Source organism: Aythya marila (genome assembly GCF_965140915.1).
Source record: "Aythya marila genome assembly, chromosome: Z".
NCBI lineage: Eukaryota > Metazoa > Chordata > Aves > Anseriformes > Anatidae > Aythya > Aythya marila.
The window spans coordinates 13,846,996-13,872,791 of record NC_139080.1 but is presented as its reverse complement, the minus strand read 5'-3'; the positions used below and the strand labels follow the sequence as shown (position 1 = coordinate 13,872,791).

Below are 25,796 nucleotides of genomic sequence, written 5' to 3'. Positions count from 1 at the left end.
AAGAAATGAGTTTGTATTTGCGCAGCCTCAGTCCTGCCTGCCTCTGTGGATGTGTCTTTAAATGTGTGTGCAGCCTGTAATTACCGGATGGCTCAGGAGTTTTTTCCACAGGATCCCCGCCTCATTTAGTGCATGGGCTGGAGGAGAGTTAATAGAAAAGGCAGTTGTTCAGCTCTGTTCATTCAGTTTCTTGCCACTCCTTTCTTTAGTGCAAATCTTCCGCAGTCCTGCTGCACCCAGAAGTATTAGCGTCTCATGGTATTCATCACAAGGATATCTCTGATTTCCACAAATAGGAATGGATTTATCTTGTGAGACAAATAAAATATTTTATGTTAGTGTATGAAAGGAAGGCACAAACAGAACAATCTGTGGCAGATATCCACAGTTCTGTGTAGAAATGCAAACTGTTAAAGCTAGATTAATGACATTTTTAGTGCTTTTGTTTTCCTTACTACCTGTGGTTAAACATAAACCACATTATGCTTCAAAAGTATAAACATTCAAAAATTTATATTTTTAATTCAAGTTTACAGTAATAGGGGGGTACTAATTAAAATTGATGAAAATAATAGTATAGATGATATTGTGGAATGTAAGAAACAATGGGGACAAATTATAGATTTGGATGGTCTGCTTTATTCCCTCTGCTTACAACATTTTCTTTCTCATGAGTCCCATGTTAACTCCAAGTTTGCTGGCATGGTTTTGAGTCATCTGTACGGCTTTGGCCAGAATTACTCCCCTACATGTGCATGGTCTGGGGGCATGCCAGGCTGAGACACCCGGACACGTTTGGAGAATATTCACTTATTCCTCAGAAGCCATTAATCCGGAAAAGCAGCACGGCCCTCCACCTTGACTACTAAGGGAGCAAGGTAGTGGTCCCCCTGAAGGACTGCCCATCCCAAGCACTTCTAGCACCTGTGCTGGCTGGGAGACATCCCCTGCCACCCAGCTCTGCTGCAGCACTGCAGAATGCTGCCTGCAGCACCATGACAGCCCCAGCTCCCCTTCTTTTGCCTGGGTGGAGCAAAATTGCAATGAGCTCACATAGCTTTTATTTTATGTGCTTAATTCTAGCTAGCTGGCTCCTGAACATACATAGAATTTGTTAAATTTTCTGCCTCCTTCTAAAGCATTTTGAGAGAGAAGGTTATGCTGGTTTTGAATATATAGAGTTTCCTCCTCAAAGCTTTTATATCATGGGCCTTGTTGAAAAGAATATAGGAAAGTTTATTTTCTTTCTTAATGCACATAGAAGCACTGCTTAACCTTAATATGTTCACCATTAGGTGGCAAGGAAGCATGCAAAATGTCAACATGTACGTGAATGAAATGTGAATTAGGTGGATACTGAAGGTTTTAAGAAACACATTGCAATTTGCATTACTTCAGTAAAATCGTAAAATCCTACAGCTCAGGCATCATGAGACTGACAAAGAAAAGAAAAATCAGCACTGGCTTTTTTTCCTGGTTTTAATTCTTTTTTTGGCCTGATTCCTGATTTTCAAGTTCTTAGCAGGAAAAGCTGCCTGCTCCTTCATTTGCGCGTGCATGTGCTGGAAAATGCACCCGAAGCCCAGGAACAGGGTGCGGGGCTCCTATCCCCTCTGCGTGCTAGCTGAAGGGACACCCTGCCATGAGCCCTTTCCTTCTCCTGTGTCTTGGCCTCCTTCGCATGCTCCTGCCCCAGTACACTACCCAGCTCACACAGGTAAGCTCAGCTTCTTCTTTCTTTATCTACCTGAAGACATCCTGGGTTTTGGAGTGACTGCCCTCTTTAACGACCTGGGATACTCTCTGTATGTTTCCACTCACTTGCTCAATTGCTTCCTCTTCCTCATGGTTATTCCTCTTTTCCTTGATCTTCTGACTGTGGTGTTCTGTCCTTTGGTTCCCTGACTCTCCTGCTTCTTTTTTTTTTTTTTTTTTTTTTTTTTTTCACCCTTTCTCTTTTCATCGTCTTGAACCCTTCCCCTACTTCTGCATTCCCCTCCTGGCACTTGCACTTTTGTCTCGTTTTTAAAAGCTGCTCTGTCTAAATGCCCATTTTTGGACCCACTCTGTGGGTGACACCATCAGAGGTTTTATGACTCACTGACCACTGAGAAGACTTAACAATTCTTGTATTTTGTATTCTAGGCTGTTTTTCCCATAGCGTTTATAATCCAGCCAAACATACCTTCCTTCTGTGTTTGGAAGAGGTTTTTTTCAGTAGTTAAGTTCAAATGCTGTATATAAGTAAATCTTACTGCTTACAGCTTAAATAAAAATAAATAGATCAATTTTAAATACATTCAAATATTTCCCAGTGGATAGCACAACATATAATAGTACTGCTGTTAAAATGACAGCAAGTCTTTTACAGTGAAAGCCCAAAGAAAATGTTTGTGGGCTTCTTCAGTTTCAGAAAAGAGCAATGAAAACTTAAAATAAATGAATATATAAATATATAAATAAATATATCTGCTGCCCTATAGATTTTAAATTGAGTAATGATAAATTATACATGTAAGTATAGGGCTTCAGCCCTATAACTAGAGTTTATTTTGACTGAAACACTCAGCAGCTGTGTGTTTTTTATTTTTTTTTTTTTACTCAGGTTTAATTAATATGCTAACCATACGCCAACTGAACACCTGTTGCTTTTCACAGCTTCAATAGGATTACTCAGCACAGAATGCTGTGAAAAATCTGACATGAATGGGTGCCTAAATGTGAGGTTACACTAATTCACTAATTAACCATCTAGTTAGCAACATGTCCAGTTAATCAGGAAGACTTGTTGCATCGCTTGACATGCTGTTATTCTGCAGCTGGTCACTGTTGCTTTAGTATGCTACTTATTAACGCTCTTACATCATTTTCTGCCATGTGTTCTGTGTTCATTTTTTAATTGTTTCCATTACTGTACACTTAAGAAATATTAACTTTTTTACCCAGTTGCAGTCATTTGAGATTTTATTAATGATTTTTATTTCTATATGGATTTAATTGGCACCACATTCATGAATTAACTTAGATTGCATTGGTTTTCAAAATCAGAGCAACTCCAGGAACGAGTTTACTGAGTTAAACATTTCGTTAGGAGTTGTCTTTTCTTTAGTCAAATCATTTTGCTTTTGCAAACTGTATTACTGTTAATTTAATTATTGTTTTGTGTTTTATTTTTGTGTAACCTAAAACATTATTTATAGAACTCCTTTTCCATAACAATATATGTAGAAATACACCTGTTGGACTGTATTTGAAAAAACTAGCATAGGAATGTATTAGGAATACACCACATTCAGCAGGCAAGCAATCACCTCAAAAAGCAAATCCAGTGGGAAAAAAAGCCTCCCTAGGGAGCAAACACCAAAATGTCCCATGCTTTTTCTCCAAGCAGCTTGGGGAACATAAGACCAAAATTTATAAATCTAGATCAAAACCAAGCAGGCTGTGGAGCTTTACATTTGCAGCTTAAAATTTCACCAGAAAATGTTCAGCATCTACCTAAACCTTGTGGTGCCTTCACTCATTTCCTGTACCAGCCCAGTCTGAGCAGTCTGTCCGCCCCTTACCCATAACCAGCTGGAGCCCCAGCAGCATGGCTGTGCTCAACATAGTCACTTAAAACAGCGCCAGGGAGCAGATATTTTGGCCACCAATCCACCTTTAAGATACTTTGTTCAATGTGTGATTGTTTCTTTATTCCACCTGCTTTATATCTGCATTGACTATTTTTCTTAACAGTAGAAAATAGAGCTCAGATTTTATCCTTTCTTAAGCTGTCTGGTGGGTTTCACATGAAGAAAAAGAAAGAATGATTGCAAAATTCTTGCTAACAGTATAGAGACAGCAAAAGAAGCAATTTTTTTTTCAAACCTTTTTCTTTTAATTCACTAGATTTTCACTTTCTCTTCATCCCACTGCCATTCAGGATCTAACATCTATTTAAAGCTGATTTTATAATACTGAAAATTAAGGAATATTGTTACAAATACACTTGGGTAAGATAAAGTGCTCAACAAGCCCAAACCACCGTAGCTCAGCTGACTTTACTAGGCTAACTTCTTATCAGCATTGCTTGATTAAAGTTTTTATAAAGTTTATTAACAGACTCTTCATACTAGTTATGGCCATTATATTTTAGAGGCCAGGCTCACTTTTGCAACACACTTTTTAAAATTATTATTATTATTTATTTATTTTTATTTATTGTGGAGAGCTCCTACCTAACCGGTAGTCAAAGCTAGCTCATACCTGCTATTTTTCATGTCACCATAGACATTTTAAAATACTTTTTTTTTTTTTTTTTTTCCGGTCGTGGCAAATATTAGTTAAACCCCAAATTATCTTCAATACACCTTTGTAGGTTTCCACTTATAAGTGATGTCATGACATTATTTTGCATGTCGGTATCATAGACAAGCTGAATTGTATCTGTATAAGTTAAATGTAAGTGAGAGAGAGATGTTGCCCAAAGGGTTAAGTGAAACATTTTGATTATTAAACGGTGTTTTCTGTCAGCAGGAACAAGATTAAAAGAGTACCTTAGAGTTTACACATTGCTCCTTTCTTGCTCTCTCTTTTTGGAAGATGCTGTGATTCCCTCAAAATACAGCGTGTCTCTCTGACTACGTCTATCTTATCTGTAAGGGAAGAACTAAGTGCTGTATGGCACCAGCATTGAGTGTGAGGATCCAAAACATTTCACATGCAGATTGCAAGCTCAAATCCAAGCCAGAAGATTAAAACAGGGCCGACACTCAGAGGTGCTTCAATTTTTTTTTAATGTGAAATTAATTAGTCCCACTAGCGTTTTTAGAAACGGGGTACAGTACTACCAGCAGAAGCAGCAGCTCGTTTAGCATTTTTAGGTAGGCACGGGCTCCCTGGACATGAAATTTTGGCCATCAGCCCTGAGGGAGGCTGACGAAACTGTTACTGCCAGTTCGTTATGGTCCTGTGCTATGGACGGGTGATAGGCTACTATTTAGATCTTTTGTTTTTGAGATCCTCGGTCCTTCGAGAACATCGCTTTCTTACTTCATAAGCAAAAACTGAGGTCAGAAAGTAGGTAAAATAAACGCGTTTGTTTGAAGCGAAGGAGCCCATTAGAGCAACCTCCCCGCGGTGCGGGGGCGGGGGCGGGGGGGCAGTCTGTGTGGGGAGGGGGCGTGGCCGCCGTGCGGGGGGGGCGTGGCCGCCGTGCGAGAGGGGGCGTGGCCTCTCTGAGGGCGAGGGCGGTGCCTCGGGGGGGCGTGTCCTCTCGGCAGGGAGGGGGCGGGGCTTCTGGCGAGGCGGGCGGAGGGCGGGAGGGAGGCGGCAGCGGCGGCGGCAGCAGCGGCGGCGGCGTCGCCCCGCGCCGTCCCGTCCCGCCGGGCGTCTCCTCGCGAGATCGGGCGAGGTTTCCGGTGTTGTGACTGCGGGGCCGCGAACATGGCGGTCAGCCTCCGCGCCCGCTCGCTGAGGCACCTCCGCATCCGAGGTGAGGGCCCCGCGCGGCGGCGGCGGCGGCAGCAGCGGCGGCGGCGGCGGGGCAAGGAAGGAAGGAAGGAAGGAAGGAAGGGGGGCTCGGCCCCCAGCGGCCCCCGTTGTGTCTCACCTCACCCCCCGCCGCCGGTTGCCCGCTGCCCCCACCCCGCCCCTCCCCTGCCCTCCCCGCCATCCTGACGCGCTCTCTTTCTCCCCCGTCCCGCAGGTCGCAACGACAGCGGCGAGGAGAACGTCCCGCTGGATCTCAGCCGAGGTACGGGGACAGGGACAGGGACAGGGCCGGGGGGCGCCGCCGCCTCCTCCGAGCTGCAGCAGCAGCAGCAGGAGGAGGAGGAGGAGGAGGAAGGCGGAGGCCTGCCCGCCGGTGGGAGCCTCGCCCCGGGGCCGCCGCCCGGCCGTGCGGGGGCAGGCAGGGGGCGAGGCGGCCGGTGCGGGGCCGCAGGGGGTGCGGGGCGCTGCGAGGGACCGGGCGGAGCGGCGGCGGGGTCGCTGAAGCGAAAGCGGGCTGCGGGGCGTGGGGGAAGCGCGAGTGTCAGCGGTGGCGGTAGCGCTTTCGCCTCGGGATTAGGCTGCGCCTCGCCGATTCCACCTCCGATCCTTTTTTTTTTTTTTTTTTTTTCCCCCAGTACAATCTGTTTTCGGAGTTTTGTTCTTGAGCGGTTTCACCTTGGGCTGGAAACTGTCTCTGCGTACATATATCTTATTTACAAATGTGTTCTAGTTCTTGGGGAAACGCTCCGAGTTGTTTTCAGGTTAAAGGAAACAGGTTTCTTTCTGTCCTCCCACCCCATCTCCACATGCACATGGTTGCTTTTGTGCCTTTAAAAATAAAAACGAGTGAAACTTCGTCAACGAAATGCAGGACAAAGGCCTTAACAGTTCAGACACATGACACAGCTATTACTGTAAGTAGTGTTATCTGTTTATGAAACTTACAGAATCGGGGTTTTAATGAATGTGTTTAGTAACCTTTTTTTTTTTTTTTTTACATTGTGTAGTGCTAAATTGTTCTGATGTGACAGAACAATACACAAAATTTAAATGTTGGAGTAGTGATGTTTAGATGTGGTCTGTTTGAAATCTTTTAGTCAGAATTCAAAAGGTGACTGTCATTGAGATAGATTTATTTTTTTTTTCCTATGAGGTGTTTTAAGCCACCTACTAATCCCATGAGACCTGTAGTAACAGCATTGTAACTACCTCATATATCCTGTTGTAAAAAAAAAAAAGTCTCAGTTAAGATGCAAAATCAGTTCTTAAAGAAATGAAAAAAATGTTTTGCATTGTGTAGAGCCAGTTAAAAAACAAACAAACAAAAAAAACATTAGTATGGTAGTCACAATTACGTAAGGTACAGCTTTACTTTTAGTTATGTACCCCCTGTCAAAAATCCTGTGTGTATTTTTTTGTTGGAGAAACTATAACTGTCCGATCAGTAATTGGATAGAGAATTTTAAAGGAAAAAAAATAAAATAAAAAATGTCTCAGCATGGCATTAACTAAGCTAGATGATAACTTGATTTCCCCACTGAACACACAATCACAATGAACATTTATTTTTTTCAACTGTTACTATAGTTACATAAGCAATTAGTTAAAATATTTTAAATTGTTACACTAATTTTGTACTAGTAATACCCTGTTTTGATTCACTATGTTGAGCCAATCACATAGTTTTTCATAAGGCTCACGTTTTCAGTATCTTAAAAGATAATTCTATTGTTTTCTTGTTTCCCCCTGACAACTGAATTTTGTGTTGATTAATCTAGAATATCTGTGTTGGGCGAAGTACAGAATTGCCAGAAACAATGCCTCAGCCATATGCTTCTAGCTGCAGTGGTCTCTGTTACGAATACATGAAATTAAATGGGTATTGCCTTGTTTTAAGCAGGTTCTCATTTAGTGACGGTTAGACAAAAATGACTTAATATATAAGTCAGGCCTTCAGTAGTCCACAGCTGTGGACTGTGCAAGAGGCTAGTGCTGTTATTAAGTATTTTAGAACTAATAATAGATGCAGGGAGGATGCTAGCCTTGTTTGTGCTGCTTTAGTTCCTACTTCTTCCTGGCTTACTGTGCAGTAAGATTCCGGGAGCGCCTTGCTGTATGTAGAGCTGATGCACCTTTCTCTGCTTCATGTTTGCCCCTCACTGTTCTTTGAGGGTTGCTTATGTTTTCCCAGAACTCATCTTGTTGTTCTCTTATGTGTTTTTACCACGCCTGCTACAGCAGGAGTTCCCTCTTTGGAGCTTTTTAATGCTCTGCATTTTCAAAAGCCATGTAATAAAGTTTATGAAGGGTGTTTTATTTTACGGTGCACTGCATGTGTGAAGTCTCTGTAGAAGACCAGCCTGGTTAGAAATATTAATGTAAAGTTAGTTGTTTTATGGGTTTTGTTCGTTTTTGAAACTTTTTAGCTGCTCAGCCCAGGCTGTGCATTGTCTTTTAATATGATTCTTGGATAAATCTTATTTTGGGACAATAATTCTCTTAACCTTTTCTCCCTAGAAAATTAGTTTTCTGAAAACATGATCAGCTCCAGAAAAATTGTCCCCAACATGAGTGTATGTTAGACATAACATTGGTACAGTTGGTAATGTTGGTACAGTAAAAAAATACTAAAGATAAGTGTTGGACTGGTCATTTTGACTATTTAAGTCTATACATCATGTCTTCTGTTGGTTATGAAATGAAAATTGTTAACTGGGATTCATCGTGCTCAGATTTTGGCCTTGTGTTATATTACCTGCTCAGAATAGAACAGAAGAGGAAAAGAAGGACAGATTCACCACCAGCGCAACTCCCATTGCAGTCATCTGGAAGGAATTAGCAATGGGATGAGGCATACTGGTTTAATTAGACTCCTGAAATCAAGCTCATAACTTCTTAAGGCCAGAGAGGACAATTGGAATTATTTACCGAGTTATCACATTTGCTAGGAATTCTTGCTTTGAGTCCGGTTGTGGCTGTGTACATAACCATGCTGCAAGTATGCTGTGCTTTTAGCAAAATTCATCTTGGTTCTGACTATTCTGCAGGGATTCCAAGCTGAGCTGCAGAGCTCGTATACCTCCCAGAGCCCTAGGCACTGTGAAAGGCTTGTGTAATCCACGCTTGGTTTGCTGCAAAGTTCTTTGCTCCTGTCTGTAACCGAGTATGCTTACCAACTGATTTTGCAAATTTGTTACTGCTTCAGTAACAAATTATCCTGTTAGGTGACCTACACCCTTGCCTTGCTGGTGTTTCTGCTGCTGGCTGTGAGCTGCGAGGGCCTGGGTGAGGAGAACTGCAGGCAGTGCCTTATCTGTAGGCAGACACCTTTAAATGTCCTTCCGTCAAGAGATCCCTGTTTCTTGGTGTATTTCTTTTTTGGTTTAGGGTTGGTGGTGGTTGTGTGGTTTTTTTTTTTTTTTTTTTTTTTTTTTTTTTTTTGTATTCCTGTAGTTCTGACTCTGCATTGCCTATTAGGAGCTATCTAGTTTATTTACTAAAGTACTTGAGATAAACAAGGGTGCAAATAGAACTGCTGATGGTGGATGAGGACAAGTGCAGTTTGTGACTATACATCTCAATTTCGTTCTTTCTGAAGGTAACGGTCTTCACTTTTTGTTATTGTGCTTTTTAATTAATTGAAAGGTACCTATCTTCAGCATTGACAGTTTCATTTATTATTAATTAACCGATGTTGCAAGACACTACTTTGATTTAGCAGCTCTTTGTACATCCAATTCTCTGTTCTGCAAATGTGAAGTCTCTTATTTACAGCAGGAGACAAATATGAATGAAGTAGCTGAGAACTGGCTTTTTTCCTCCTCAAGAATGAGTTTGGCCCAGTGTTAGGAGAAAAAAAAAAAACTTTTTCCTTTTTTTCTCACTTATGCATTGTTTGCTTCTAACACATAGATACACAAGTTCTGCTTAACTTCACAACTATACTGCTTTTCTTACTGTGCTTACATCACTTTAAACCATGTTGTATTTGATTCCCTGTGCCCACATGGCAAATTGCAGTGCATTGCATGCAGGGCAAATGTCTCAGGAGGCTATTTGCAGTTTACAGCCCACAAAAATGTTGGGCATTTTCAAGGGTTATTTGAGGGATAGTCAAAGAAGGCTAGATGAATTTTGTTTCCAAATTCAGCTTGAGATTTGGTGACCACTCCATTTCCAACTTCCTTCATCAGTAAGAAGCAGGGAGGAATGTTGCGCACCTGTCTAATACTGAGAGTTCAAGTCATGGGGGGGGAAAATATTTGGAGTCCTTGTAACAAGGCACTAGCGAGGATGCAGAGATTCTGGTGGGTGTGTGCCCTCTTGGTGGCTCAAAGGCAGTGAGTGTTCCACGCTGGTGGCAGGACTGTTACAGAACGACTTCAGGTTCTTCTTTGCATGCTCTTGTGATAGGTGATCCATCACAAAAATAGGAGGAAGTGGGGCTCCTCTGCCCCATAGAAATATTGTTTTAAAAATATCCAAATAAACAAAATGTGTGGGCAACTTGACCTCTTCCTTCACTGTATACCATGGTTGTGATGGTTAACTGTAACAGGTAACTTCTGTTAGAGCAAATCACACAGCACTGTTTTACTTCCTTCTTTGTGAATCTGTAACAGAAGCCGTGATAGGAGCAAGAAGATATTTAGCAAGCGTTTTTTTTTTTTCTTCAGTTGTTCTAGGATGCAGATAGTCAACTTGAAAAACAGCTGAAGTCTTACATCTTACTTGCCTTGCTGTCTGAGAAATTCTCTGTTGCAATTATTCTTGAATATTGATCTTTTTTTTTTTTTTTTTTTTTTTTTTTAACTTTCTGGACTCCAAGGGGTACATGATTGCTGATGGTGGCCTGCCAACTTTTTGGGCAAAACCTACCTTTTGGTAGGTTTTAAAAGCAAGTTAGAGGAGCTCAGTATATGCACTCCAAAATTAAGGCATACACTTAGCTTTTCTATCTGCACTTGTGCTTTAAATCGGCATTATTTTTGAATTGTAAAGCATACTAGCCTGGTTATATTAATAACATTTGCATACCTCTGGCTATGTTTTCTAGATTATTACTTCTTTTACAGTCTTAAGACTTTTCAGAACTACTAAAATGGTATGTGCTTACAGTATTTTCACTTTCATTTCTTGAAAACAGGAACTAGATATTTAAAGAGGTGAAAATCTCATAAAAAGGCAACTTTAACCCCTTACTCACCATTAAAGTATCTGTAGGAGCTGGGCACTGTCATGTCTTTCAAAATCTGTGCTCATGTTTCTTTAAAAGTTTTATGTATGGCAACTTTTTTTTTTTTAATGGGTGGATTTTTATATATTTTTTTTCCTGCAGTGGTTCAGGTTTGTCAACAAATGTCAGCACTTTTCTTCTGAAGGGCAAAAACTAAAACTGCCATTCTAATATTTTGTGGTTTCTTTTTATATTTGACAAAAGGGGTTGTTTGGGGATTTGGATCAGTATAAATAAGCTCTTAGGTGTTTAAGCAATGCTGTGTTTTCACATTACAATTTTCTGTTTTGTTTTGTTTTTTTTTTTTTTTCTCTTTTTGATCTGGTCATTTGAATCTTGCAAAATGTCAAAATACCAAAATCTCTTAATTTCTGCTTCTCTCTTGTTAGAATTTTCGGGATTTTTTTTGTCAGAGTTCATCCAGGGTAGATGCTATGTAAAGAAACACACACCCTTAATCATAATTACAGTAAATAAGGAAGCTAAGTCAATGATAGCCTTTCCAGAAAGAAATGCATCAGACTTCTGCCCAATCTTGGAATCTTCCAACATACTTTGCCAATTAGCTGGGAAACCAGAAAATTTTTACCTACCAGCATGTAAGAGATGCTCAACATCAGGTAGAGTTTTAAAAGTGGGAGGAAGTGCGATAGTTAGTTATACTGAAAAACACCTGTTTACAAACTAACTGGTTAGACCCATCCAGATCCAAACATTGAAGGAAAGTAAGGTTTGGGTAAGTTTCAGAATGGCTTGAGAGTTGATGTTGAAATCATGGCTGACTGGTTTTAGGAATGCGATGAAGAATTGGTTGTGTTTTATCTTTCAGACTAAATGGGACTCTTACCTGTGACGTGTTGTTGTTTTTTTTTTTTTTTTAATGACATGAGCTATCCATCTAAAAAACAACTATTTTTGTACAACTAAGAAATAAGCATGTGACATGAGGCTTTGACTACACAATGGATTGCATAAAATAAGGGGTGTGTTTTACATTGGAAGTGTGCTTTATGGCATGCAGGTGGGCAGGTGCTTGTACCATAACACAGGTCACTGCGTACAGCAACACTCACATGGTACGTCCTGATACAGAAAGGAAGGTGCTGTACTGCTGTGAAACCAGTGCTGGCTGATAGCTGACAAATTGCTTCAACTGGGGCACTGAGAACTTTCATAATGAAATATATTTTGCGTTATTGTAGCTTAGTGATCTCCAATATTAGTATATTTATGCATACTGCACAAGTAGGTTTTTTCATTTGCCAACCTTTTGCTGTGGTGATGGAAAATTTGGGTAGAATTGGTCAGACGAAAAGTAGAAGTTAGCAGAACTTAGGAACATGATTAATGAAGAGTGTATTTACCAAGTCCTTGCAGCTGATGAAGAGAAGAAATGCTGGTAAAGATGTTAAAAAAAAAAAAAAAAGAAAAAAAGACCAAAAAAGAACAAACCCCCCCTAATAGTTGCATTTTCTTAGTTGCATAACTGAATTTTTATAGCTGTGTAAGACTGGCTTTGTTTTGTTTCTCTTACGTTCATCAGTGTGTAGCAAGCTACATCTAAACAGTGGCTTGAATATATTTAGGTAATTAAATATTATGAGGAAGTGTCTTCCACAAATTGTGGCAGTGTTCTTGGAATCCAAGTAGTTCATCCATACCTTAGGCTGAGTGACAGAGCTTTTATGAAAGTTTTCTAAAAGGTGTGATTTTCTTGTCACCGTCCCTGGGGGTGTTTAAGGAAAAGTTGGACGTGGTTTGGTGGTGACATTGGTGGTAGGGGAATGATAAGATGATCTTGGAGGTCTTTTCCAACCTTAATGATCCTCTGATTCTACTTATTACTGTTTTTGTTGTATCTGATCTTTTGTTCAGGTAGCTAGCAGCTTCTCAAATGCTAAAGTGATTTAGCATTTTTCCTTTTTTTTTTTTTTTCCTTGTGGAAATTGAAGATATTTAATTGTCCAAGGTGTAAAATAAAAAGCATAAAGATTCTGAATTCTATTTCCACTGAAGAAATGTTTAGTTAACAATTTCATGCTGCTTATTAGTGATACTTTGAATAAGATTGTCCATGTGAGCCTAAGATTGTCCATGTGAGCCTAAGACCAACAGGATGGCAAAATGGCAAAGATGAAATAGGATAGTTATCAACCTGTATCTGAAGCGGCTAGGGACAGGTAGCACTTCTGGATAAAATGAAGGCGGTACATCTGTATACCTAATTGACATGGAATTTAATGGTTGTGAAATGAACTACAGCTGCAGATTTAAGACTACAGGATGTTTAGTGGGAGATTAGTTGTGCGTAGACAAAAGGTATTTGAAACAAAACAATATGGTCTTGATCTATAGAAAATGTATAATTACAGTGGAATAGTACCAAAGAATAATTTTGTTAATCTCTTCATATAAAAATGTACGGAGGCAAGTGTGTTGCAGTACAATTCGCACTGTAAAAAAAAATGAGCAAACCTATATTCCGTCTTTTCCCTTTATTACCTTCTGAACACTACTGATATCAGAAATTAGCTTTAGCAACCTCATATCTAGCGAATTTATAAATGTGTTTATCTCCTTTATGCAAACCATATGTGATTTTCATGGATAGACTGAATGGAATTTTTTTCTTGAAATTCAAAGAAAGAAATGGAAAAAATGTTGCTGTTGCCCTGTTTCCATAAATGTGGTGTTTCCAGCTCATTCTGTAGGTTAGCCCATTACTTCATCAAGGTAGATTTCTTTGAGTCAAAATCTAACTATGAGTTAGATGTCCTCTGTGCTTAAAAAGCTGTACTTATAAATTTTTACATATGATAAACAAGAAAATTTAATACAATTGACTTTTTCTGTCCTTTCTCTGAAATTAATTTTTTTAGGAGAAAACAAAAGACTTGAACGGTCACAACTGTGGGCAGATGGGACTGTCCTGTTGCTAGCATGGTGGGCTGGAGTTCCCAACAGTCTTCAATAAGTCTGTGTGCTATTTTGAGGTGTTCTGGTCGTAAGATTTTTGGGGTCAGTAGTTACCATGTCATACAATCACTGCAGTGTAAAGGTTTCCTGCTGCTGTTAGTGCTGTTTCAGAATTACCTGCAGCTTACAGTTGCATGTACCTTTATTAGTGTTTCAATTTGGAGATGTTACTTCGCTCTTTCCCTTTTACAAATTTCCCTTTGTGTCTTTTTCAGGAGACTGGGTGATCCTACAACGGATAATGGGGCTAGGCCATTGCTTCTTACACAGCATCTTATGTAACAGGATTTTCTGGGGACAGTGGCTAACTACTGACAGCTTGAACTTTTATCAGTAAGGGCCTTTTAGCTGGATAGCATTTATGTTTTGGTGTTCTTGAACAAGTTAAAATGATGCAGAGAATAATCAAAATGCTAATAAGGAAACATTCTTAGATATGATCATGTTCTTCCCTTTCAGATATTTTCTTTGAATCTCATTGATAGTATTCCCAACTTGCTTGTGAGCTCAATAATACTCAAAGAAATTCATAATCAGAATTCCTGAGTAGTTTTGAAAGATTTCCCTGAAATACAAACCGAAGAGTAGTTGCATGATGTGACGCAGTCAATGTGTATATTTTGTTTAAAGCAAATAGATATTGTGACTGGCCTGAATTTTCTGTTCAGAACTGTTGGCAAGAAATAAGAAAACGAGTTTGGAAGAACAAAGGATAATTTTCTAAACAATTACAGTAACCTTTTCTAAACAATTACAGTAACTGTGTATCCCCCATTCAAATTCAAATGCAATGTTCTCAATTTCCATACTGATTTGATTTCCATACTAACATATCCAGCATTACAGATCTAGGAAAGGCTTGTCCTCCAAGATTTTACCTGCTTTTGAACGCAAGAGTAGTACTGGGTCACCCCAGCCTTGTGGTCTGCCAGTGGCAACAGCTACTAATTGGTGCGCAGGAGAGAGTTGGAGAACAGGGCAGGCATGCAGTCACAGGAGCATTCCCCAGCCTCCAGCAGTTTATGGATTGGTTTGTGCTTTTTCCCTTTTTTGTCTTTTTTTCTTAATATGTAAACCCTTAGGTGTGTTAGAACAAGTTCTTCTAGAGTTTAACCGTACATTCTAGAATAATTTATACTTCTATTTTACTATGAAGTGGTAATGACAGGAATCATACTAGGAGATTGTAATTTCAGCTTGGTTTTAATCATCACAGTGTGCACTAGTTACAGGTATGTGTCTAATACTGTAGAAAGATGGAATAATGTTCTTTCTTTTGAGGGGGAGAGGGGGTAATATATGAAGACTGTACATCATAATGATGATTCCTAAGATTCTTGGCATTAACGTTGCATCTTCCTGATATTTGATGACTAGTGCAAGTATTCATTCTCTAAACTGACAAGTTACTTGAAGAATTTCCAAACCTATCATGGTACGTCATGTGGTTCTAACTTGAAAATTATTTTCAGAACTACTAAGTGAGGAAACTTATGTATGTGTTATACTAAGACATCAAAAGAATTGCTAAAAAAAAAAAAAAAAAATTAAAAAAGAAAAACATGAATTTTCAAATCAGCATTGTTATCTTTTGGTATTGTCTTTGGTTATCTTTTACTGTGTTTAAAGTTTAAAGGTATTTTAAGTTCTCACCATTGATCAAAACTTTGTATGTGGCTAGTCTTCAGCTTTGTTCTGTGCTTCTGTTTGAGGGATAATATTGTAGCTTTAGATGCTATGACAGTTGTTAACATTTCAACTATAAAACCAGTTTTTCAGGAGTTTTAGCAGTAAAGGAAGTCTGTCTACAAATCTGGCATACAAGATCACACAATAGGAATAATTAACATAGTTCCAAGGGTGAGAAGGTAAGTTTAGGATGGCTTTTCTACATGTATAATCCCAGTGTGTTGGTTAGATAAATAATACTGTAAGAAAATAATTTGGAAGGTGGTCCATTTTTTGAACTGCTTTCACCACTTCAAGTAGAGTATAACACCAGAATGTTATTTGATGGACCTCTGTCTACTGAGTAATCTTTTAAAAAGGAAAAATAAAAACATTTAATTTATGGTATTTTGTACAAATCTCCAAATGAGAATTCTATACAGTCTCAATAGGTTTTTAAATTCTACTTGCATGTTTACTTACAGAAAGATGTATGTGTAAGTGTAGATCTAAATATAGTAAAATATGAAGGGTTAGATTTGTAAATGTAGTCCCAATATAAGACCTTCTTGTTCTCTGAGATTGTAGCAATTCCTGGATTCTACCCTGCATATTCTGTCTATTGTATCGCTTTCTAGTTAAAAGACAACTTTGTAAATATGAAGCTTAATTTCTACCTGACTGATGTAAGCAGAGGAACAGTTCTTTTACTTTTCTTTCTAACTACCATGAAAGAGATGATTTTTTTCTGTATTACTGAGGCACTTTTATCTATTCATAACTTTCCTAAGCAGCAAGAGTGAAAGTAATCTGAGTTTTTTATTTCTCTTTTCATGAATATGGTTTACTGAGTCTTCTGTGTTGTATTTAAACTGCAGTACTTTGTGTATTGTTCACCTGTGAAAGGTATAGGAAACAACAGATTGCTGCTTACATTACACTGGTTTTGGTCATCTCTATTTTTCAAGGGGATGTTTGAAGTTGTTAAACTTGTAATACATTCTCTTTTTCCAAATTTTTATCAAACAATGTATGTAAAACTTACACATCAAGCTGTACCAGTGAAAAGCATATTGCACATATTGTACCTTACCGATTCAAGGGTAGTAATAGACACCCTCTATAATTAGCGTTAAAACTCTTATGTTTTTCAACATAGCAGTAACTAAACAAATTTGTGAAAAACTATCTCTACATTACAGAGAATTACACAGGTGAAAACATTAATGTTTTAAATAATTTAGATAATGTATACTACTGTGTTTTTGAGAATCATAGGCTGAATGCGAATTGTTGGGTTTTTTTTTGAGTCTGGCAGAGTTTGGTCTCTGCTGTGTTCATACCAATAATTCAGAAGCGATCTCTGTGTCATGCAGTTTTCGTTCTTATGTAGCTGTCTTTTCTTCCATTGTTCTCAGAACTTGGTTGTTTTTCTTCTGTGCAGTTTCCACATCTTGAATTAGATGTAAATTAAAAATACTTCATGTTATGAAAGATTACATAATTGTCCTGATTTTTTCAGCAAATTCATAATGGAAGGTTATGCATTTTTCACTGGTGTTTCACTCCATTCTTTCAGATATTGATAAAAAAAGTATTTTAGCAGACTGATTATCTGTCATCTGAGCTTGCATGGCACCTTTAAGTAACAGATTTTAACAGCTTTCACTAATGGATAACTCATGACTGTTTCAGCGGAAAAGGAGAACATTGCATTTGTGTTCCTAGTTGTTTCCTTCATTCTTGCAGCATGTAGTTTAACAAGCCATAGAAAGCAACCTTGAAATGTACAGTTGTGTTGTGGTTAGACTTGAAGTTTTTTTTATCTTGATTTTTTTTATTAAACAGAGGTGTAAGTTAACCAAGGTCATCCATTTATACTGTGATTCTTCCCTTCAGTAAGAGGAAGATCTCTCTTGTGTCATTGTTCTTAGTCAATTATTAAATGCTTAACTTAGTGAAGTACAACTTCCTCCTCTAAGAGAAGTCTTTAGCCAAATTTAGTCTCCTATCTCACTTTTTGGCACTGTGACTCTAGTACGTGTGATAAGCAGCTACTAGCTCAGTCTCTCACTTGTGAGTTTGTTTACTGTATGTGTGTTAGTTGCTGTGTTCAGCTACTGGCCTAACATCTCAGTAGTGATGCATATAAAATGTATGCTCCTCAGTTTAACTTGTTATGCCAGACTTCAGAGTTCCTGAATTATTTGTGTGCTGAAGCCCGCTGTTCTTGTTTGCTTGTTCTTAACATGTGCATAACAGGACAGGGAATTGGCATGCTGCTAGCCTTGCGAATGTGGTCAACAATGCTGCTATATCTGCCAGGATGGTAGGGGGGAAAGGAGTCATCACTCGTGCTAATACAGCTATTGCTGGTCCTGTTTCATCCCTGCATTAGATGGAACAGTGTTTGTTTTGTGTAGCGGGAGCTCTGTGGTGATATTGCTTTCTCTCTGGAGAATGGGATCTGTCAGAACACATCATGATTTTCACTGGGGAAAAACAATGTCATGGTCCTGAAGGGGTGTAAAAATGAGTCAAGCCCTAAAAGGTCATGAGAGTTTAGAAGCAAACAAAAACAACTTTGAAGATATTTTAAATATATATGCATGTATGGATTACTTTAAGGTACACAGATGACTGAATTCTTGAGGCTAGGGTTTTAAAACATAAATATCACTATATGGTGAAGATTATCACTGAATGTACTGGATGTTACTTGGTGCAAACAGCTGTGGATGAAGAACTGTGTTTCGTGAAATAGAGATACAAAGAACTATTTTGCTCCCTCAAAGTGCTTGCTGTCCAAAAAGGAAAACACGTAGAAAATAAGACAGTAATGATGAGCAAGCTAAGCTGTTGTTGCAGATCACAAGTGGTCTAGCTTGGAAGTTTTGTATGCATCCACAGGTTTTTAGATACTACATGAGACTGTGGCTTTGTATGCATTAATCAAGACAGGTGTAGAAGTGCAGGTGGAAAAGAGGTCTGACTTTTTAGCTGAAGAGATTGATTAGATAACAGCGTCCTGATTCCACCAGTCTGCTTATGAATGTCTCGATGGCAAAGATGCTTGTGCACAGGTGCTTGTTTGTCTTTAGGATTCAATTTGATTCAGTAACCCAGCAGAAAACTAACACAACCAAAAGAACAAAAAGCATTCTGCAGAATTGGTATGCAGAAGCATTTTAATGTGAAGTTGATGTAGAGACAGAGTAGCGTAAAGGGTAGAGGGAAAGAAAGGAAGGGAAGGGGTTGTGCATCTTTCAGCAGAGGAAGGCGCTAAGATCAGCTCCATCGTTTTGCACAACTCCACCCTCAGAAGCACCATGGGAAAGAATGTGAAGATATTTTGTTGCTGTTGTGGGCCAACTCACAATGAGTCAGCATCTCAGTGATAAATGAGGTAAGTCAGGAAATAATAGATTCTTGCAAGGGTCTTAAAGTTATGATGAGTAGCTTCTCTTTATCTTTTTCAGATAGAAAAGCAAGAGCCACTGAAGGAGTAAAGAATAAGGGCTCGTTAATCAGAGCTAAGAAATCTCTGTGGCTTTAGTCTGACCTGGGGTCATCAAAAAAAAAAGTTTGTCCTTATCAACACTAACATGTCCTGTTAGGCTTGACAATGAAAAGTTAGGGGCATAATATTTCTTCTTTGAGGAGATCAGTTTCGGATTGCATGCCATGTTTTTTTTTTATTTTTATTTTATTTCTGGGCTAATCTATGTTTTTCAGTGCAGTTGAATGAGACTTTGTGGCAGGAAGATGAGCAGTCCTGGCTCTGGTCTTTGATTAAAAGAAAGCCGTGTTGATTACTTGGGAGAATGCAGAATATATTTGTTCTATTTTTAAGACATTTTAATGGGAAGTATATAATAGCAAGAGACTCTGTCTACATCTGTGAAGTCACATTGTTTTGTTTAAATTCTTTTACATCTGCAACTCATGCAGTTCTGTTAGGCTTGCCTATCTTCCGGGATGGCTTTATTTTTAATAGAAATGAATTATGTTAGAGTATTTAAATAAAATGTCTGTGTTTTTTCTAATATATGTTACACTTCCAGAAGAGGGAAAATGGCATAGGCCTTCCTTGAACTTAAAATATCACAATTCTTTTTGTTAGAACGTTCTGGAAAAAAAATCTCTTCCCACATTAAAACCAAGACTTAAACTGACATGCTTGACTGAAAAGGCTTCCATAATTTTAGTTCTTTCTGAGGTCTTAAGCTGTCAGAGGGTATTTCTTTCCTGTCTTTTTTGTTTGTATGTTCTTTTTCCTACAATGCTAGGACTGTTGATACCATCAAACTATGAGGAAAATAATATGATCAATATTATCAGTTCAATTTAGTAGTAGAAATGTGTTTTTGTTGTGTTCTAGATCTGTTGCTGGACTTCTTGCTTCATATTACTTATTTCCTAGTAAAACTGGAAAATGCTGGCTGCTCTGCTAAACGCTACAAATTGGTTTTCAGCAAACTTTTGTGTCTCTGGGAATGAGGGTTTTTCCATGCAGAAAGAGGACAATATTAGAAAAGCTGCTCTGACTTTGCATACACATGTAGAATAAAATGGTTTTGGTGCACATTTTAATTATGCAGCCTCATTATAAATATATGTCATAGCTGCAGAGGTATTGAAATGGGACATGGGATGTGGTAGCGTCATCATGTTCTGGTTTCTTCATATCCAGATTGGCTGCCTTGCTGCGGAGAACATGCTGCTTGATTCCAAGTTACACCCACAGCATCAGGCAACCAAATAGAGATGTTCTTTGCCAATAATATGCCAGAGATTGTCTGACTGATCTCATGTCTTTCCTGTCTGTATAGTGAGGTTAGTTTCAGTAGAGGTTTAACTTTTGTGTGTAACTATCCATCCACATGTTCAAAATTAAATCTTACAAGAATATTTCTATTTATTTTTTTGGAGTTATTGTTGATGCTTGCTCTTCAGAGAATAGAGGTTGAACATTCTGAGAAGGCTTACATCTGGTGGGTCTTTTGGTATAAATGGGGATATGTTATAGGTTCAAAAGTGTTGTGATCCAGGGATATTCATACCCATAACTTTCAATTTTTTTGTTCTTTTAAGTTTTTAAACTAGAGAAACTAGTAATAAACTTAATTTGCTGTATAGACAAGGGATGAGAAGCTGTTTTTTTTTTTTTTTTTGATCTCTGCTTTGGGTTTCGTTTAGATAATGAAAAATATACAAATATTCTCTCATATTAAGATATCCTGCATGGTAATATTAGGATATTCTTTCATACTAGGGTGTTCTTCCGTATTAGGGCTCTTGGGAAGAAAGTTCGGAGAAAAAGTGCCCAGTCACTGTGCTTACCTAGTATTCTTCTTCTTCGCATATTGCTTGAAACTCCCAGACCTCTAGTAAGTTTACAGTGTTTGTGGACAGAAATTCGTATGGAGACCAGAAGAGAGTCCTGTCTTCCCAAAATCTTACTGACTCTTTATTTGTAGAGGACAAAGTCATGTGGTATAGTAGTAAATTGCAGTCTTTTTACTTCTGTCTTTAAGTTCACTATTTGTCTTTAAAATACATGGGGATTAAGGGTAAGTCTGTTCACCTAAGGACTGGAGTTCAGGTCGCTAAATGGGTATCTTTTGTCAACTGTAAATCTAAGATATTTGATTAAAATGTCTTTTGAAGTAGGAGTCTCTATCCTCCATGGACTTTAGCACTTATTTTAGGGAACTCAGGTATACCTAGCTTGCATTCTAGACATAAATCCAGTTGGTGCGTCTTGAAGGAAGGTGATCTGCAAACTAAGTGAGATTAGCAAAATAGCACTTTGTTTTGGAAACTGCATGTTGAATGTATGTTTAGACTTCTGATTCTTGTAATTGTCTACTAATAACCTGTTTTCTTTTGCAGAACCCTGTGATAATATGAGAGAGATTCTCCAAAATGTGGCCAAATTGCAAGGCGTCTCAAATATGAGGAAACTAGGTCACTTGAATAATTTTACTAAGGTAGGTGCTTGAATGGTGTCAGAACATGTGATCATATCAAAATATTTTATATTCCTCTATCAAATATAAAATATCCTCTATCAAATGTCTAGGAGATTCATGAAGCAGTTATGTATAATAGAACAGTACATGGAACAGTGCGTGCTGTGAGAGAGTAAGAGTAAACAAGGGCGAGTAGATATGTGAATGCAAGATCATGCTGAAATTTGGGTTCTACAGGAAGGATTGTTATAGTGCTTAGAAGTCTGAATTATCTCCTTATTCAGAGATTAAGTTGCATAAATAAAGCTAATCCAGCTCCACAGGATTGAAGCAAGAATTAGGAATGGCAGACACGTTTGATGTAAACTGGCAAACTATGGTAAGGAGGAGGACTGTATCACTGAGCATGATTTTCACTGTGTTGGGCACTATTAGGACAGGAACTGTTAACTTCTATTATGGGTTTTATAATGAAAAGGATTTAAGGGGTTGATTTCTAAAAATGGTCTGTATGGCTGATTTCTTAAGGTACTTTTTCCAGTTGTAAGCTTCCAGATCATGGGAATGTGAAAGATACTTGCCTGAAAGTTTGATAGAGGTGTTGGGAGCTTGAAGGAGGCGAGAATTAATAATTTATTGTAGAGTGAGAGATGATAGACTGAGGAAAGAGACTACAAAAGGCTTTCAGAATGAGAGTAAGGACAGTTTTTTGATGAAGTCAAATGAAGAACTGGTGAAGAAGAGCAGAGAAGATGGGAGGTGAGCAGTGAATTAGGTAAATGATGTTTGTTATAACACAGTGAAAGGCTGTAGCTGGATGGTGTTTCAGCTGTTGAGGTAAGGTAGCAGTAAGTACGTTGCAGTAAGAGAGGCTGGAGACAATGGAGCTTTGGTGTGCATGTTACCTGAATTAATGTACTGATACACAGAAAAAAATGGTGAATTGTATGCATCGCTGATAGTGTCACCGATGGGGCAACATGCCTGGAAATGAAACCCAACTTCCAGTGACATAGGATGGGTTCTTCAATGAGCATTAGATAGGAAAGGAGGAAGTAATGGATAATTTAATGGGAAAAGTAAGGTTTAAATTCATTGTTGTATGTGATTCATTGGGTAGGATAAGCAGGAGGCTGTGTAACACTTCTGATACAATTTTAAGTGAAGGAATGAATGCTCAAGAGCAGATCTGGGGAACCAGTTGATAGGAGAAGGACAAACATACATAATAATCTTTGAAGTAGGAATGCTTCTTGGCTGTTGAAAGCACTTGTAAGATTCAACAACACTTCAGTGGTAGTGTGTGAGATTCAATTGGCAGAAGAGTGAGTACAGAGAGCAAAGTTATGACAGCAAGTCAATTTATCTTCTAGTGTTTTAGGAAGAAATCTGCAAGTGCTTCATCTTCTGAGTTCAGAGTACGTGGAGGTACAAAGCAATTGCAGAGAATTGAATCTTATTTGCACTAATTTTTTGTCATTGTTTTATTGCATATGCATCCGTTATCTGACAAATGCTGTTGCTGTTACTCACATTCTGAACTATTTTAAGTCCCCTTTAAGTTGCTAGAAAAGGCTGAGGCATAACTGCTTGTTTTTTTGTGCTGATCTGGAAACTTAATGTAGATGCCTCCAAATTCTGTAGTTGCCTTACAAAGAAAGAGATGGGTGTAGGTTTGCAGGTGTATGATTCCTAGCAAAATGCTAACATTTGAACAGGTCTTAAAGCAATATTGATTTTTCTACTGAAAATCATCACACAGTAAGTACCTGTATATGTGGTCAATTAGTAAAAATGCATAATGTAATTAAAGGATGAACCAAAAGTTCTTTTAAAAGAAATTAGTTTTGAAAAAATGAATAGTATCATAATTAAATATTTGAAAAATGTTACTGCTCTTTAAAGTGACCTAGTGTGAAAATTGGAAAATATGCTCAAAAACGCTAGGAAGGTTTTCATAAACTGAAGACTGGCAAGGAATGAGGAGTTTCTGAAGGCAACTCACATCCCTGACTTCTGGAGACAAACAGTAATTCATAACTGGGCTTTGATCCTAAATCAGAGTGACCACGTGCAAGGTAATCATCCTACTCCTTGATGTGTGGCACTTACAAAGCAGATATTTCAGTGAGGCCAATATATATGTATAACTTGTACATTTGATTTTGAAAATGTTCCTATTTTTGTCTGAATTGTGAATTCAGCTATGAAGATAGAATAAAAGTTGCAAAACATACTGTATTGTCTCCTTGGTGGTTGGAACAGTTCTGTGTTTTTCATTCCAGTGGTTAAGAGTGAAAGCCTGGAGACTGGGGAGATGGTTTTATTTCCTTTTTGCACTCCAGTCTACTACCATGAACTGATGTAGTCTCAGTTCCTTGTTTGTGAAATTGGAGTGTGGGGTAGACAGTGGGGTTTTGTGATGTTTGATATGTTAGCTGCTGAGGATGTTTGTATTTTCAGCTTGGAGGATATTGGTGGTGATAAACTTGATTTGTCCATGAGTTCTTGTATTTCATGGTCTGTGTGAAAGGCTGCGAATTCACAGGATCGGAGAGTGGTTAGGGGTGGAAAGGGCCTTGGAAGGTCATATGGCTCAACATTCCCCTCGTGCTCAAGCAGATCAAACTGGAGCCAGTTGCTTAGGACCGTGTCCAGACAGCTTTTGTATATGTGTCCCAGGAGGGAGACTCCAAAACCTCTCCAGGCAACCCGTTCCAGTGCTCAGTCACCCTAGTTATCTATTGTATGGGCAGGGAAAGTACTGTTGGGAATAAAAAAAAAAATATATATATATATATATATAGTATACTTCTGATAAAATAACGTGGAAAAATCTACAGAACTTAACCTCTCCTCTAGAAATATTATTACACTTAAAAAAAAAAAAAAAAAAAAAAGGCAAAATATAAGGTAGGAAAATGTCAGCACCAGGCAGTTGATCCCTGTTGTCCCATTTTTTTTTTCCTTCAAGGATAGACAGCTCTCACATTTGGAAGAAATACTATTCTACTTTTGTGGTCAGGTAAAGCAAAATACCTATATGTATGTGAAAACAGGAAATTTTAGCTAACATAGACTTTCCTGGCAGAGACTGTGGTAGACTTTTGTTGGCATTAATGACAAGACATCTGAGGTATGTTAAGTTTGGGTTTCTTTCCTTGAAAGAAGGCTCGATTTTTGATTATTTTTTGATTTTTTTCATCTTTTTAATTAAGGAGAATGAAAATAAATATCCTTTAAAAAAAAAAAAAATGAACTAGACTCCAGGATTTTATGCAGAAATAAAATAATTTTATATAAAAATTATTAAAATAACCGTGGTTAGCAGTCAGCATGATTTCTTCCTTTATGTTCAAGACTGATGCTATGAGGCAGATATTTTTGTATTAAATTTGCACGTCAGATATTTAATTTTCATTTTTCCTTCCCTTTAAGAGCAGTATTAACTAGTGGTTTCTGAATCACCACTTACTGGTTCTTAACCGAGCAAAGTATACTGTATACATGATACTTTTTTTTAGAAACTTGTTTTAATTCATCAAACATTAGATAGTACTCGCTGTTAATAAAAAATGAAATAATAATGTTCATATTCTTGGCTTTTTGAGTGAACATGGGGTTATTCTTACCTAACAGTTGCTATAATGTTTACATTTTATTCTCAAAGACGTTCATATTCACAATTCTGGTGATATTCAGGCTATTGAAAAGTACATATCGTTACAATTTTTTTCACCTTGTTTGCTGTTCATCAGCTAATACTTGAAGCTGGAGTTCTGCGGGTAAAATGGTTTATGAACTACTGCCTAGCTTGTATTAGACAAATGTAATCCCATTCCTTTCAAACTACCTGCCTCACTATTTAAACTAACCTGAATTTTGACCTGGAAACTGAGAATTTGACCTCTAGTAAATGATCAGGGACATCTTCAGTTATCGCAGACAGTTCATAAGGCTGGCATGTGCCTTTGGCTTCAGTGAGCTGACTAGGCTTAACCAATTTTCGTTTGTATGGCCAGACAGATAAGGCAAGCACCTTGAAGTTTCCCAACTTCTGCTGATTAATAGCAAAACATGATGGTTATTTCTTTGGGTTTTTCCCCACCCCCATGAGAAGTAGTAAGTGATACATTACTGAAAACCAGAAGGAACTGTACAATTGCATTTACCTAGTGGAAAATTATCATTTGGATTTGAAGTATTCATTTAGAATCCTGTATTAAAGAAGGTTTATTCCACTATTACCTTCTGAGAGATTGTTACCTTTTTAACTAAAACCACATTTAAATAATGAATTTTTTAAAAATGTTCACAGATGCTGTTAGACGTTTTTTATTCAAAGAGAAAGTTCTCTTCTCTAAGGATAAAATGAAACATAATTCATTTTAGCTTGGCCCTAGCAGTTGAATAGCACCAGTGATATTGAAAAGTGTATTTCCAGTCTGCTAGGATGTGGATTGAGT

General features: G+C 38.2%; 1 protein-coding gene across 2 annotated transcripts in view; it reads left to right on the top strand.

The window, feature by feature from the left end:
• Nucleotides 1-5,337: 5,337 nt before the first annotated feature.
• RICTOR (RPTOR independent companion of MTOR complex 2) overlaps nt 5,338-25,796 on the top strand; it is a 77,910-nt gene continuing 57,451 nt past the window's right edge. Inside the window, exons 1-3 of one of the 2 annotated variants that reach the window (XM_082782850.1) lie at nt 5,338-5,476; nt 5,690-5,737; nt 21,251-21,348. In XM_082782850.1, coding sequence (XP_082638976.1) covers nt 5,428-5,476; nt 5,690-5,737; nt 21,251-21,348 — 195 coding nt within the window. In that variant the 5' untranslated portion in view covers nt 5,338-5,427. Of the gene's footprint in view, nt 5,477-5,689; nt 5,738-21,250; nt 21,349-25,796 lie in introns of those variants that run through there. The other variant, XM_082782851.1, reaches the window with a different exon arrangement.